Below are 13,564 nucleotides of genomic sequence, written 5' to 3' on the forward strand. Positions count from 1 at the left end.
GAAGCAGTTGCAAACTCAGGTCATTCCAAATCTAGAGACAGTCAAAATCACAGCCACTATGAAGACCAGTAAATCAAACCATGCCTTAAAGAACAAGCCGCCTGGATCTGCCTCAGGGACGACTACAGCTGTACACAGGAATCATCTGCTCTCCTCCCCACCTCCCCCAGCCTCTCTGGAGCTTGGGGCTCCTGATCAGAGGAGACTGCCTGGCTCCTTTCACCCTCCCTCCTGCACAGGCCTGGCTGAGATGCGTCCTGGGCAGGGCAGTGAGCAGGAAGGAGACTCCTCACATGACCCAGCTTATTCCACCCTTTCCCCCTTCCCAAAGCAGCACTCTGCAGTAAGAGCACAGCAGGAATGCCGACTGGAGGGGGCCCAGGGTGGGCAAGAAGGGCTCTGCTCCTCGGCATCCTCGGGGCTACTGCACGCTTGCCTCCCCCGAGTGCCTCCCTGCCCCAGCGTCTCCTAAGGGCCACAGGTAGGTGGACACTGGGGTCAGCTGCCCCTGCCGCAGCTGCCATGTACAGACGGAGGGACAAAGAGAGGAAAATACTCACTTGACTTACTTCGGCTCATGCTTCCTCCTCTGATTTTTAGCATCTGGAAGAATATCAAAAGCTTTTGAACCCTCAGATAAGTTCTCAGAGATAGCTCAGAAAGAATTCACAGGTTTCATGAAGGAGGCGAGTCTCCAGGTTTTATTGTTGGAGACTTCATCATGAAAAAAAAAATCTTCTTTCATCTTAGAAATTCTCTCTGCAACAGTGGAGGGCTCCTCACAGGCCCGTGGGCAGCTTGGGCTCTGAAATGGGAAAATGAAATTGTACAGATATTAGGAATCTTTCTCACCAGAGATACAGTTTCTCTTGGAGGAGGAGGAAGGGTTCAGAATTCCCTTTTAGAAATAAAGCAGACAAGGAAGAGTGATTTCATGATTTTTTTTTAATTCTTTCACTATCATCAGCTTACTTCATTAAAGTTCCTCTTTTGGGCCCCAATGATTATTTTTTTCAAAAGCTCTACATCATATCCAAAATGCCTTATACATTTTCACTAGGGTTCTTAAAATTCCATCTGGTGACCGCACACTTAGTTTTCTTAAGAAAACTCTCTTTGTGGGCTTGGAACTAGCGACACCAGCATACTTCAAATTTTCACCTTCTTTTCCTTACCAGGAAATAGCACCCAATGTGTTATGTCTCCATCACTGGACTTTCCCGAAGGGTTTTTCACGAAACAGGAGCGCACAGATGGAGGCATTGTCATCTACTTCCTAATTATCCTTTACATGTTCATGGCCGTGTCTACTGTCTGTGACGAGTACTTCCTACCCTCCCTGGAAATCATCAGTGAAGGTAAGTGGCTGGAAATCTCCCCTATAAGCTTCGGAAATGGTGTTGCCACACACGCATGGCTGTCTTTAAAACAGCTCAGCAACAATTTTGTCCATCTCAGCTGGTCACAGAGCACGGACTTCTGTGTTGAGGGGTCCTGCCTTAAGGAACGGGCCTGTGTGTGGTTTTTCTTGGTAGTTCACGGGCAGCGTGGCATCTTTAAATGAGTACCCAGCAATTATTATTACAATGGGTCTCTCCAGAAACTCTTTGTCTCCTATACCCCTGGCCATTTGTTAGTAAACTGTTCCAAGTTTTCGCATTTATGCCCTTGATGTGTACGCTTAAGATAAGGCATTCCTAATGCTCATTTTATACTTTAAAAAACCTGCAGTTTTACTCTAAAATTGTTTCAATTTTTTTTAAGGTAGATGGGTGGTAAACAAATGACATTAAGGACTATCCCCCCCACCTCATTTTTCAGCCTTATGCTAGTAAGGAGACTAACTGGTGTTTATGAACCAATAAATAAATAATAAGTCCTGCATCTTATGTAAAGTGACTTCAGGTATCAGATAATTGTAAATTCAGTTATTAAACTTTAAGCTCAGTCACTGGTTTCTGAAAATAAGATCTGCCAGGCCAAGCCTCTCTCTTCTGTCCCCTCAGCCATGTAGATCACACAAGAATTCTGAGCATAGACCTTTCCTTGGTATCCTAGTCCCTTAAATCAGGATGTCAATGATGAGTCATGCCCTATGCAACAGAAGTGCCAGCAGAAATTTCCAGTCTGTCTCCAGCTTGGTTGGTTTAGTTGACTGAGCATGCTTACCTCAGAGAATGTCAAAGTTAAGGGTTAGGTGTCCAGCTGCATGCTTACAGGATTGCACAGAAATAGCATCCTCCCCCAACCCCCCCATCCCCACCCCCACACACACTCTGCTAGCATTTCTTCCCAGAGAGAGCTAGAACATTAACTCTCCCTTTTCCCAGGGCCCCATCCCCCTGGCCCTGCTGAAATGCTCCTGATTTTCTCTTCTGTTCACTGCACCATTGCAGTATCCTTAAGACCTACAACAGAACCTGACAAGAACAGAGGCTCTCAACACATATTTGTTTTAAGAAAAAAAAATTCATAGAACGGGTCAGCATAAGATTGTTATAATTATTATGATTTAACTCAAGTAGGTCTAAATATCGTCATTTTTATATTGGCCTTCCATTTTATGATGACCTTGATATTTTTCTACAAAACAGACTAAATTACTTTAACATAGTATTTTTACCTAGACTGATAAAATGCAAGGAAAAAAGTAAAATCACCCAGAGATCCCCACAGTCAGCATCTGATGTATTTCCTTTCAGGCTTTTAGGTCTTGATATAAATAGAGTTTGAGGTTTTTTTCTTTTTCCTCATATTTTCTTCCTCACACTTTCCCATATTATTACTGTACAAAAACATGATTTTTAATGGTAGCATGATTTTGTAAATGATGTAAGTATCTAACACTGGGTTTTAGACACAGTAGGTACCCAGTAGAAATGTATAATTTTTGAAATTATTAATTTCTTTGGACATTTGGAGGGTTTTTTTATTCCAAGCAATAAAAGCCTGTACTTGTATAAAATCTTTGCAAACTTCTCTGATCATTTTTTTTATAAAGATACAGAGTTATGCATATTTTGAGCTTTATTTTATACATTGCCAAAAACACTTCACAAAGGGTATGCCAACTTAAACCTCCAGAGTGTGGGATAGCTTCTACTCTAGAAAACCATGAATAATAACATAATAAATATTTTTGTTAATTGCTTTAAAAATGGAACTTCATTTTATAAAATTTGGATTTATCCTACTCTTTGTGAGGTTGAACATTTCATGTTTATTGAAATTTGTGGTTTTGCTTTTTGTTTTTTTGCCCATGTTCTAACAGGAGGGTAGTTGTCTTTTTATTATTGATTCCCAAGACTTTTTTTTTTCATATAAGGATATTAACACTTTTTATATCATATGCTTTTTCATATTCCACTGTTTGCTTTTGTATTTTGTGTGTTTCTCACATTGAAGTTTATATATTTTTAAGTGAATTTATAAATATTTTCTTTTATGATTCTCCTTTTGGTTTTATACTTAGAAAGACATTTATCCCCAGGTCAGAAAAACTGTCATATTTTCTTTTACATGTAGTTTCTCTCTTTTGCTCTCTCTTTTTAAAGATTTTATTTACTTATTAATTTGACACACAGAGATCACTAGTAGGCAGAGAGGCAGGCAAGAGAGAGAGGAGGAAGTAGGCTCCCCGCTGAGCAGAGAGCCCGATGCAGGGCTCGATCCCAGGACTCTGAGATCATGACCTGAGTCGAAGGCACAGGCTTTAACCCACTGAGCCACCCAGGCACCCGTCTCTCTCTCTTTTTTTTTTTTTTACATTTATTTCTTTCTTTCACTAAGAATTTGTTTTACTATAGGTGCAATGCTATCTTCACAAAGCTGACCAATTTTCACATACTAAATTCTTACATATATATGTATGTACATCTGCTTCTATACTCTTAACTGTTGTAATAATCTCCCTTTTGCCAGGACTGAACCTTTAGTTAGAAAACCTACATAGATCATGTTAATTATATTAAAATAAGAATTTTTTCATTTTTATTTATCTTACTTTTTTTTAAGATTTATTTATTTATGGTAGAGAGAGAAAAAGTGCTCAAGCAGGAGAAGGGCAGAGGGAGGAGGAGAGAGAGAACCCATGCTGAGCTCAGAGCCTGACTCAAGGCTCAATCTCATGACCCTGAGGACCATGACCTGGGCGCCTGGACTGCCTGGATGATTTAGTCAGTTAAGCGTGACTCTTGGTTTTGCCTCAGGTCATGATCTCAGGGTGGTGAGATCGCACCCCTCATCAAGCTCTAAGCTCAGCACAGAGTCTGCTTAAGTTTCTCTCTCCCTCTCCCTCTGCCTCTCATTCCCCCACCCCCAACCACAGGCTCACACATTCTCTTTCTCTCTCTTTCTCTAAAATAAATAAATAAATCTTTAAAAAAAAAAAAAAACAAAAAACAGAAACTAGGAAATTCTAAGTTCAAGGTACTTTGTCCCACCTTGAAAATTTCTCTTCCTGGAAAATAGAAAGTCAAAAAGTGGTTGTTTGTTTGTTTTTGTTTTTTTTTTCGTTTTCACATTTCTAAACAATGACTTGACTAAAAGAATAAATTCATCAAGAATTTTGTTTATAGAAAAATTGTCTTGAGAGCAGTAAATAAATAAATAACTTTTCTAGGCCTGCAGCAGAAACTGCATTAAAATTTAGATAGCTACTTCAAAATAATCTTCATTAAGTGACTTCACAGACGATTTATAATAATGACTTCCACCAGGCCACTTGTGGAATTACTCTGAAACATCATCAGCAGACAAGTGAATCGCTCTTTGCTCTGAAATATGATAACAGTAGATATTACAAATGTGTAAATTAGTATTCAGTCCAGAACTGGGTCCACAATTCCAACGTGTGGGAGGTAGGGTGGGGGGGTGCAGTTCCCCCAACAGCAAGCAATTCTGACACTATCTACCCAAAGATAGCGTCTGATTCCAGAATGCCTCCACACCTGGCCCTCACTGCCCTCAGATGGCGTCTGCAAGCCCAAGTATTATCTATGCTTCTGACTGACTGGCTACTGATTGGGAGTTCCAACAACTCCCTTCTTGGGTTTCAGATACCAGGCATAAGGCTAGGTTCTTACCTATACTTCTGACCAATGGGCTATCAATCAGAGGTTCCCATGACCTCCTCCTTAGGTTCAATTAATTTGCTAGAGTGGCTCACAGAACTCAGAGAAACACTCTACTTACCAGATTACTAGTTTATTGTAAAAGGATATATACTCAGAAACAGCCAGAGGGAAAAGATCCTGCAGCAATGTACAAGGAAGGGGAGCAGAGCTTCTCTGTCCTTTCCAAACACGTCACTCCCCCAGCTCTTCAAATCCCATCTTTTTGTTTTTTGCTTAGGGAGGTTCCATCACGTAAGCATTGACCACTGACAACTGATTCAGCCTCCAGCCCTTCTCCTTTCTCCTTCCTCTGGGGACCAGGGGTTGGGACTAAAAGTTCCCATCCTCTAATCACGTGGTTTGCTCCCTTGGCAACCAACAGCCATGCTAGATAGTGTCCAAAACATGCCTCGTTAACATAACAAAAGGCACCTTTATCACTCTCTACACTTAAGAATTTCCAGGGCTTTTGGGAGCTGGAAGCCAGGAGCTATGAATGAAAAAAAATATATATATATATATATATTTCATATATATATATATATATATATATATATATATATATATATATAAAATACATCACAATATCTCAGCCCACTTCCTGGTCTTCACACACATATTCCCCTTATGGCAAAACAATCATGGCAGTCCAAAGATACTGGCCCATTACCAGACTCTCATTCAGTCATTGGTAACTACCCAGCCCACTGTGCAGGTCTAGATCACGGACAGCAACACTAGCAAGCGCCTCTCCCTCAGCCCATTCCTCATCACACAGTGTAAGGCCACACAGGTGCACAACTAGTGAGCTATTTTTACTACAAGCAATAAAGCTGAATTCACTATTAACCCCAATTTGGCAAAGGGGGTAAAGGTACACCCTATCCCACCAGGCTCTCAGCAATCATGACAGAAGTGTTAAAGACATGGTCACAGTTTCTGGCTTTTCATCCTCCCTGCTTCCAGCCCTTGTAGCGGCAGCCCTGGTCCTGGGACCCCCTGCACCTAGCAGGGGGACAAAACAAACAAAACAGAAGTTGAGGCAATGTGCGGAAGGAAGAATACCAACAGCTTCCCTTCCCGCTCTTGCCCAGACCCACCAGAAACCAGGAAGCTATCAAGTGGGGCCACCCCTTCAGGACTCCGCACTTTTAGGGTGAGCACACACTGGTGATGGCTGGTGAACCAGTCCTCCGTGCCCTTTTCTTCCGCCATTTTCAATAACCAGTGTTTCAATTGCCCACTCCAATTCTCCATCAAACTTATCTCTCTGCCCATTGTTGGCTGTTATGGGTTGCAAAATGTGTTCCTTGGCGTGAAGGAACCATGCAATTATCTTCTGCTGCTATTGTTTTATAGTATTTTGAGCATTTGCATCTAATACCAAGGAAGTGACACCCAGACTGGAGGCAGTAAATACTCCTGTCAGGCAGGACCCATTTGTAGCCCCCGAAGGCTACCAGCATCAATCTCACTTGCCAGCTATGTTCAGGACCTTCCCACCAGGGAATCTGACACATAGCCATCTCTGTCTCTCTTGTTGGCAGGTAGGACAGCTCTTATTGGCATTTTGTGCTTCAGAGGGTGCAAGAAAAATGTGTCTGGATTCAGCCCATCTTTGCTCTGCTGCAGACCCTCCTGTCTAGTCATTTCATGGACCCCCCAGGCAGCCATCTCAAGGGAGCATACAGGGATATCTACTTATCTATTTCAATCACCTTCCAGACTTAGAAGGGCATTCTTCTTATAGGCTCCTACTTTGACGCACCTTTCAAATTTTCATAGTGATTTCCACAGGGTTATGTCTTATATAGGCATACATTTAGTCCACAGGTTCCTATTGCCTTTCTAATCTGACCATATGGCCAGGCCATTGGGCACTGCCTTGGAAACTACTCTTCTCCACCACTGCCCAATTTATCCACACTTGCACATAAGGTCCTCAGTGAGGGGTCAACCCAAGGGACCCTGGCCCCTTTGTCAATCTTTAATTTGATTCATCTGCCTAACCACTGCCCCAAGTGGTTGCTGGTCCATTTTCTCATAGTAACCGCTACATTCCAGTTTTTATAATTTCTCCAGACAAGGGTAAATAAAACACATGTGTTTGGGGTCGTTTAATGATGGGTGACCAATAGGGGGTCCCATGGGCCCACCAACCTTAGGTAACACTCATTAAAACCTTTGTTTTAACCCAATCAATGTCTGCTTTATTCATCCCATTTCCTTTTTTTTTTTTTTTTAAGATTTTATTTATTTATTTGTCAGAGAGCGAGCACAAGCAGGGGGAGCAGCAGGCAGAACAAGCAGAGGGAGAAGCAGGCTCCCTGCTGAGGAGGGAGCCCGATTTGTGACTCGATCCCAGGACCCTGGGATCATGACCTGAGCCGAAGGTAGATGTTTAATCGACTGAGCCACCCAGGCATCCCTGTTCATCCCATTTACTAATAATCATCTAAAGACTTCCACCCTGCTGGGACAAGTCCTACCACTTTCTCCTTTCTGATTCCTTTGTTTTGTCCCTTTCAATATTTGGTTTGTTAATGTATTTCTTAATAACCTTCTAGAAATTTTCATTCACCTTCTTGGAAACAGTCCCTTGACTCTCCCCTTGGCCTCTTCCCATTTTCTTATTAATTAACCTAATGTTTTCATTAGCATCTAGGATCCAAGCGAGGAAGCTCAGCACATTTGATATAGATTCCCTATTTTTCCGTTTTGCAACAATAAGGTGTTATAGGGTGCTCATGAAGGCTCCCTTAACCACAGCATTTGTCATGACATGGGTAATGGACATATTCAGTGGGTGAATACCCTAATCTTCATAAAGCCAGTCCCACATGGCCTACATACAAAGCATTATCAACAGCTTTATCTGGGATGTCCCGCTTGATATTCATAGGGAAAACTGGGCAGTCCGCCTTCTCAGGGTAAACAGACCTTTCCATGTCTTTTATCCAGTCCTCTAGGCTGGCTTCTCTCTCTGGAATAACTTCCTATGTGTATGGATCACATATAGCCATCTGTAATTTTTTCACAGTGAGCTAGCTCTATGTCCATTAACAACCCGAACATGCTCTTTCACTCTGCAGCGCCCAAAACCAGACACAGCCCCCAAACCACCCTTATAATGCCCTTAGGAAAGGTTCCTCGGGAAGCTACTGATACCAATACACAAAACGAAACAGTTCCTTCACACTATACCCTCTGGTTTCAATGGTTTCTCATTTTTGCTGTTTTTCTCTATTGACCACTTTCTTGGCAACCAGAGGTCTTAAAAGTACTTTCTGATACCCCTGCGTAATTTTCCCCTTGCTGGGAGGCTCTGAGGCTAGTAGCCTATGCTCAGACTCACTGAAATCTGAGCTTGATTTAGCATCAAGGTCTGGTCAGGCATTCTCTTTTAATTTAGCTATTACAGATAACAATAACTAAGGGGTAGAATATTTTGCCTTTTCTCATACTTCACATTTCCTTATGCATTAAGTGAATCAACCACAGGAGTTGGATCCATCTCTAAATTCCTGGTAACTTTTACTTTTAGTAACTTTTACTCTTAGTAACTGACCACAGCACAGCTGCGGCTCCATACCGTGGGTGACCACAGGGAAATCAAAGGTTCCTCATTCCCTGTCCTTTCACCTTTTCTCTTCCCAAACCAAATGCTTCTGTGAGCCAGGGTCATTCTAGCAAACCCCACTTCACTGAAGCCAAACTAAATAGGTTCTGAACCCAATTCCAATGTATATGCATGGGGGGCGGGGGAGGGTTCCCACACCAGCAAAAGCAACGCTCAGACACTAGCACGGTGTCCAAGATATCAGTTCAATTCTGACAGTATTTGCCTGGAAATAGCATCAAATTTCACGGATTAAGGGTTCAGGCCTACAAGACTTCTCCCCCACCCCCCAACTCAGATGCCGTTGCAAACCTGTGCTTTTGAAAACTAGCTATAGATTGGGGATTCCAACTGACCCCTCCCTGGGTTTCAGACACCAGTCGTAAGCCCAGGTTGTTACCCCTGGCCAACTGGCTATCTATCACAGATTCCCACAACCTCCTTCTTGGGTTCCATTAATTTGCTAGAGTGCTCACAGAACAGAGAGAAACATTTTACTTACTAGATTACTGGTTTATGAAAAGGGATATACATATATAATTATATATAAAATAAATATAAATATAATAAATATATAATTATGTATAATTATATATTTGTTATATACTGGTATTATAAAATGACATAATAGCCAGATGGAAGAGATACATGGGGCAAGGTATAAGGAAAGGGCATGGAGCTTCCACCCTCCTTCAACCTCCACATGTTCACCAAACTGGGAATACTCCAGAAAACTTCTTTTGAGTTTGTTTTTTTTTTTAAAGATTTTATTCATTTATCTGACAGAGATCACAAGAAGGCAGAGAGGCAGGCAGAGAGAGAGGAGGAAGCAGGCTCCCCGCCGAGCAGAGAGCCCGATGCGGAACTCGATCCCAGGATCCCGAGATCACGACCCGAGCCGAAGGCAACGGCCCAACCACTGAGCCACCCAGGCGCCCCCTTCTTTTGAGTTTTATGGAAGCTTCATTAAATAGGCATGATTGAATAAATCATTAACCATTGGCATTGGATCCAGCTTCGAGTCCCTCTCCTTCTTAGAGGTCAGGGGTGGGACTGAAAGTTCTAACCCTCTAATTACAAGGTTGGCTCTTAGGTGGGGCCCAAAAGTCACCTTGTTAACATAAGGACTGAAAGTTCTAACCCTCTAATTACAAGGTTGGCTCTTAGGTGGGGCCCAAAAGTCACCTTGTTAACATAACAAAAGATGCGTTCATCACTCTCAATACTTAGGAAATTTCAAGGGTTTAGGGAGCCTGAGTCAGTAACTGTGGCTCAAGACCAAATACATATGAAAAATACATTTTGTTCATGTATTTTCATTTGAATGACCAAATATATATTTCTTATAGATCACAATATCGCATGTATGACTGATGGATGCCCACGCTGCCGCTAAATCTTCTTCAGCTGCTAGGAATTGACCCTGGTCTTGCGTACTGAAAATAACTGGCAACAAAATGAGATAGAAATAGTGCTGGCTAGATTCATTTTTTAAGTGCCTATAGATTAATTCTGTCATTTCTCTGTTCAAGGTCTAGCGTACTCTTATCCAAATTAGGACATCAGCAATAAAAAACAATTTCCCTGGAATTTGTTTACAGACACAGAAACTGACTTCAGAGAAGTCTGCAAATGCTTTATATTTCCCCAAGTTCTTTGATGAGCACTGAGTTGTAATAATTCCACCCATTTTGTCAACTAATAAGGATTAATATAATCCTGAAAACAGTTTACTGAAGCATTCCACAGTGTGATGGAAGGTTTTTATTTATATATTTATTTTTTAGCTATTTATCATAAAACAATTATAGAAGACCAAGCATGGTTCTAAACTATATAGAGATAGTTTCATTTAGTCTTCACAAAAACCCTACCAAATCAGGACTATAGATTGGTTCTACTGATGAGAAAACTGAGGCTCAGATGATAACTAATTACTTAAGACTATAAAGCGTGGGAGTGCCAGGGTGGCTCAGTCGGTTAAGTGTCAGACTCTTGGTTTCAGGTTAGGTCATGATTTCATGGGTTGTGGGATTGAACCCCGAGTCAGGGTGCTCAATTAGCAGGCAGGGGGGTCTGCTTGAAAGAGTCTCTCCCTCTGCCCTTCCCCCCCCTGCCCCCACCCCCACCCCCACCCCCACAGTGCTCTCTCTCTAAATCTTTAAAAAAAAAAAAAAAAAAAGACTACACAGCTTGGACCCTGCAGAGACTGTTCTAATGCCAAAATCCAAGAATGTTCTCAATTTTACACATCCTTATTTGAGGTTAACTGCCATAATATGGTTATTTCGGAAGTACCGTTCTATTTAAACAGTCTTAAGTGGCATTTTCCTCCCAAGGGAATGGAATTTTGACCAAAACAAAAAATACATCAAATACCCACTGTTACTATGGAGGAAGTATACTACAAAATAAATAGAATCTGCTGAATTGTTTAAATAAAAAATCAGTTTAGACTTTCAGCAACCTGTTAGAGGTTGTAAATTAATGTTATAAATACTTGCCCACAGTATAATAACTAGACTCTGAGGCCTAAGTATTTTGTCTAGGATGTCCTTGAGCACATAGTATAGTACTGTGGGACCTAATTATCATGTATGATGTAATGACTTTCTGTAAGGTGCATGGTCTGAGTCCCAGCCTAGAACACAAAGGGAGAATTCGCAGGACCCTGGTCCACCCCAGCCCCATTACCCCATGTCACCCTCTCAAGTCACAGCAGTGGTTCATTTGGTCAGCAGAAGGGTCTTCAGCAAGATGAAGACTAGAAGAGGCTCAGGACTGGAGTCTCCGTGGAGAGGACGAGCAGGAGGTGGCAGAGGGCAGAGCCTCTTGCTAATACCTTGGCTGGGACCTTTTTCTGTCTGTCACTATCTATGTTGATCTGGCAATTTCTTCTCGAGCCACCACCACCCGAGGCTTCCTCCAGTAAGGATCTTTGCTTTCTCCTTACCCTACTCATGATAACAGAAGTCACATAGACTCTCTCCCCACCTACCATCAATATGTACCTCTATTAGACAACCTGAGACATTTTGCTATCATCTTAACTGTGTAGCACTCATATGAGAAAATACTGTTGCTGTACCCTCTTCCTCTAATCCTATCTTCTTTCACATCCATTTAGGTTCTATAGGAAATGACGATAATGATGATTCTTTGAACACAGAGGAATAAAGTGAAATTAATTCCACATCATAGAAGGAATAAAAATCACACTGTAGCTGTCCAGAGCATTTTACCTTCGAGATAAGATCTAGTTTCTGAATTGAGAAATAGGATGAGGATTCAGGGAAGGGGTTAAAAGGTGTCATCAGAGGTGGAATATTATCTGAGATCAAAGAAGCTAGAGGTAACGGGGTAAAGAATATACTTAAGGGAGCTCCCTCATCCCTGCCAGCCGTGCTCCTCTAGACCCTAGACCCATACTTGGTGGACACCCTGAGGTGTGTGGGTGACAGAAAACGGAGACAGAGACAGCTCATAGAGCTGTGTGCCACGTACAGGAGGTAATATAACTAAACTGCTTACACAAAAACCTAGAACATAGTAAACATTCACAACTTATTCATTATTACATAAGAATAGACTACAAAGACTATAATCCTTTACTCAGCAAAGATGGAAGTGCAGAAGGTGAGTGATCAAAGTCAATATGAATATATTTGGGGCAAACACCAAATCTAGGGAGCATCTTCTAGAGCCTAAACACCAAGTTCAAGGCAAATAAAAGCCAGTACTACCTTCACAAGCTAGGAAGTAAATTTATGAAACCCACTCTTTGATCTAATATCCATGAGGCAACTTAAATGATACTTCTTTGGGATATTCTGTTTAAAATCCTTTTATTTCTTTTACATTAAAATTCATGTGATTTTATTCTATCTTTAGCAATCTTTCCTTGTTTAAAAAATGGTATCTTTAAAGTATATTTCATTTAAATATAAATTAATATTTCATATATGATATAAATTAAAAATACAAACCATATTAACTGTTAGCCCAAAGAGGACTATTATCTCTCATCTCTATAAGCAATCCAATCTTAGAAACAACAAAAGTTTAGTATAAAGCCAAAATAAATCCTTTTTATGTATCCTTTTGATAGGTAATGGGGACTTATTTAACCACTGTTTAAAGCAGCTTTCTTTACCTTTTTCCAAGCTAACTACACAGAAAACTGAGAACCCTTTATGACTGGTCACTTGATACAGCCCAAAGACTACCATAAGCTCACTAAGACATGTTTCTTTTTAAATGTTACACTAATACACTACTCAGAAATGCTAATCCCTCCATTGTGCTGATCCTTTGAGGTATAACATGTCTTAAGTGAAAATTATCTTAATAAGGTGTTGGGGAAACATACTTAAATAAAATATTTAATTTTGTATTAAAAACTTATTTTTGTTCATTTTGCTTTGAACTAATGTTTGCCCATGTTCAATTTCAATGTTATGTCTCAGAAAGAGTAAGAAAGAAATGCAAGTTTTAATTCCACGTAGAATTGGTTCTAACTTGATAAAATTGAAAGGGAGTTTAATAATTCCATGAGTGTGGCATTTGGATAGCCTACAGTTTCATGGGATTGTTTGATTCTTAATCCTCATGAAATTTACAGAGGCAAAGCCTTCCCAAAGAACAAAGAGTCTAAGAATAGCGCTTCCTCCCTGACTCAAGGGCACTCATCCTTCTCTCAAGAGCATTTCCATCCTCTTTGTTTTTCTTTTCCCTCTGACCTAAATTGTGGTTCCCCTGGATTGCATCTAAATCTACCCCAGGTGTATGGATCTAAATAAGTACCCAGTCATCTGGGTATTACCTGAGTAGT

General features: G+C 41.0%; 1 protein-coding gene across 1 annotated transcript in view; it reads left to right on the forward strand.

Moving 5' to 3' along the window:
• The first annotated feature begins 346 nt into the window (after positions 1-346).
• The window catches only part of SLC24A5 (solute carrier family 24 member 5), a 28,099-nt gene continuing 14,881 nt past the window's right edge, over positions 347-13,564 (forward strand). The window contains exons 1-2 of the mRNA XM_080809419.1: positions 347-481; positions 1,179-1,358. Coding sequence (XP_080665545.1) covers positions 361-481; positions 1,179-1,358 — 301 coding nt within the window. The 5' untranslated portion in view covers positions 347-360. The remainder of the gene's footprint in view (positions 482-1,178; positions 1,359-13,564) is intronic.

The sequence above is a fragment of the Martes martes genome (genome assembly GCF_963455335.1).
Source record: "Martes martes genome assembly, chromosome: 7".
Classification (NCBI taxonomy): Eukaryota; Metazoa; Chordata; class Mammalia; order Carnivora; family Mustelidae; genus Martes; species Martes martes.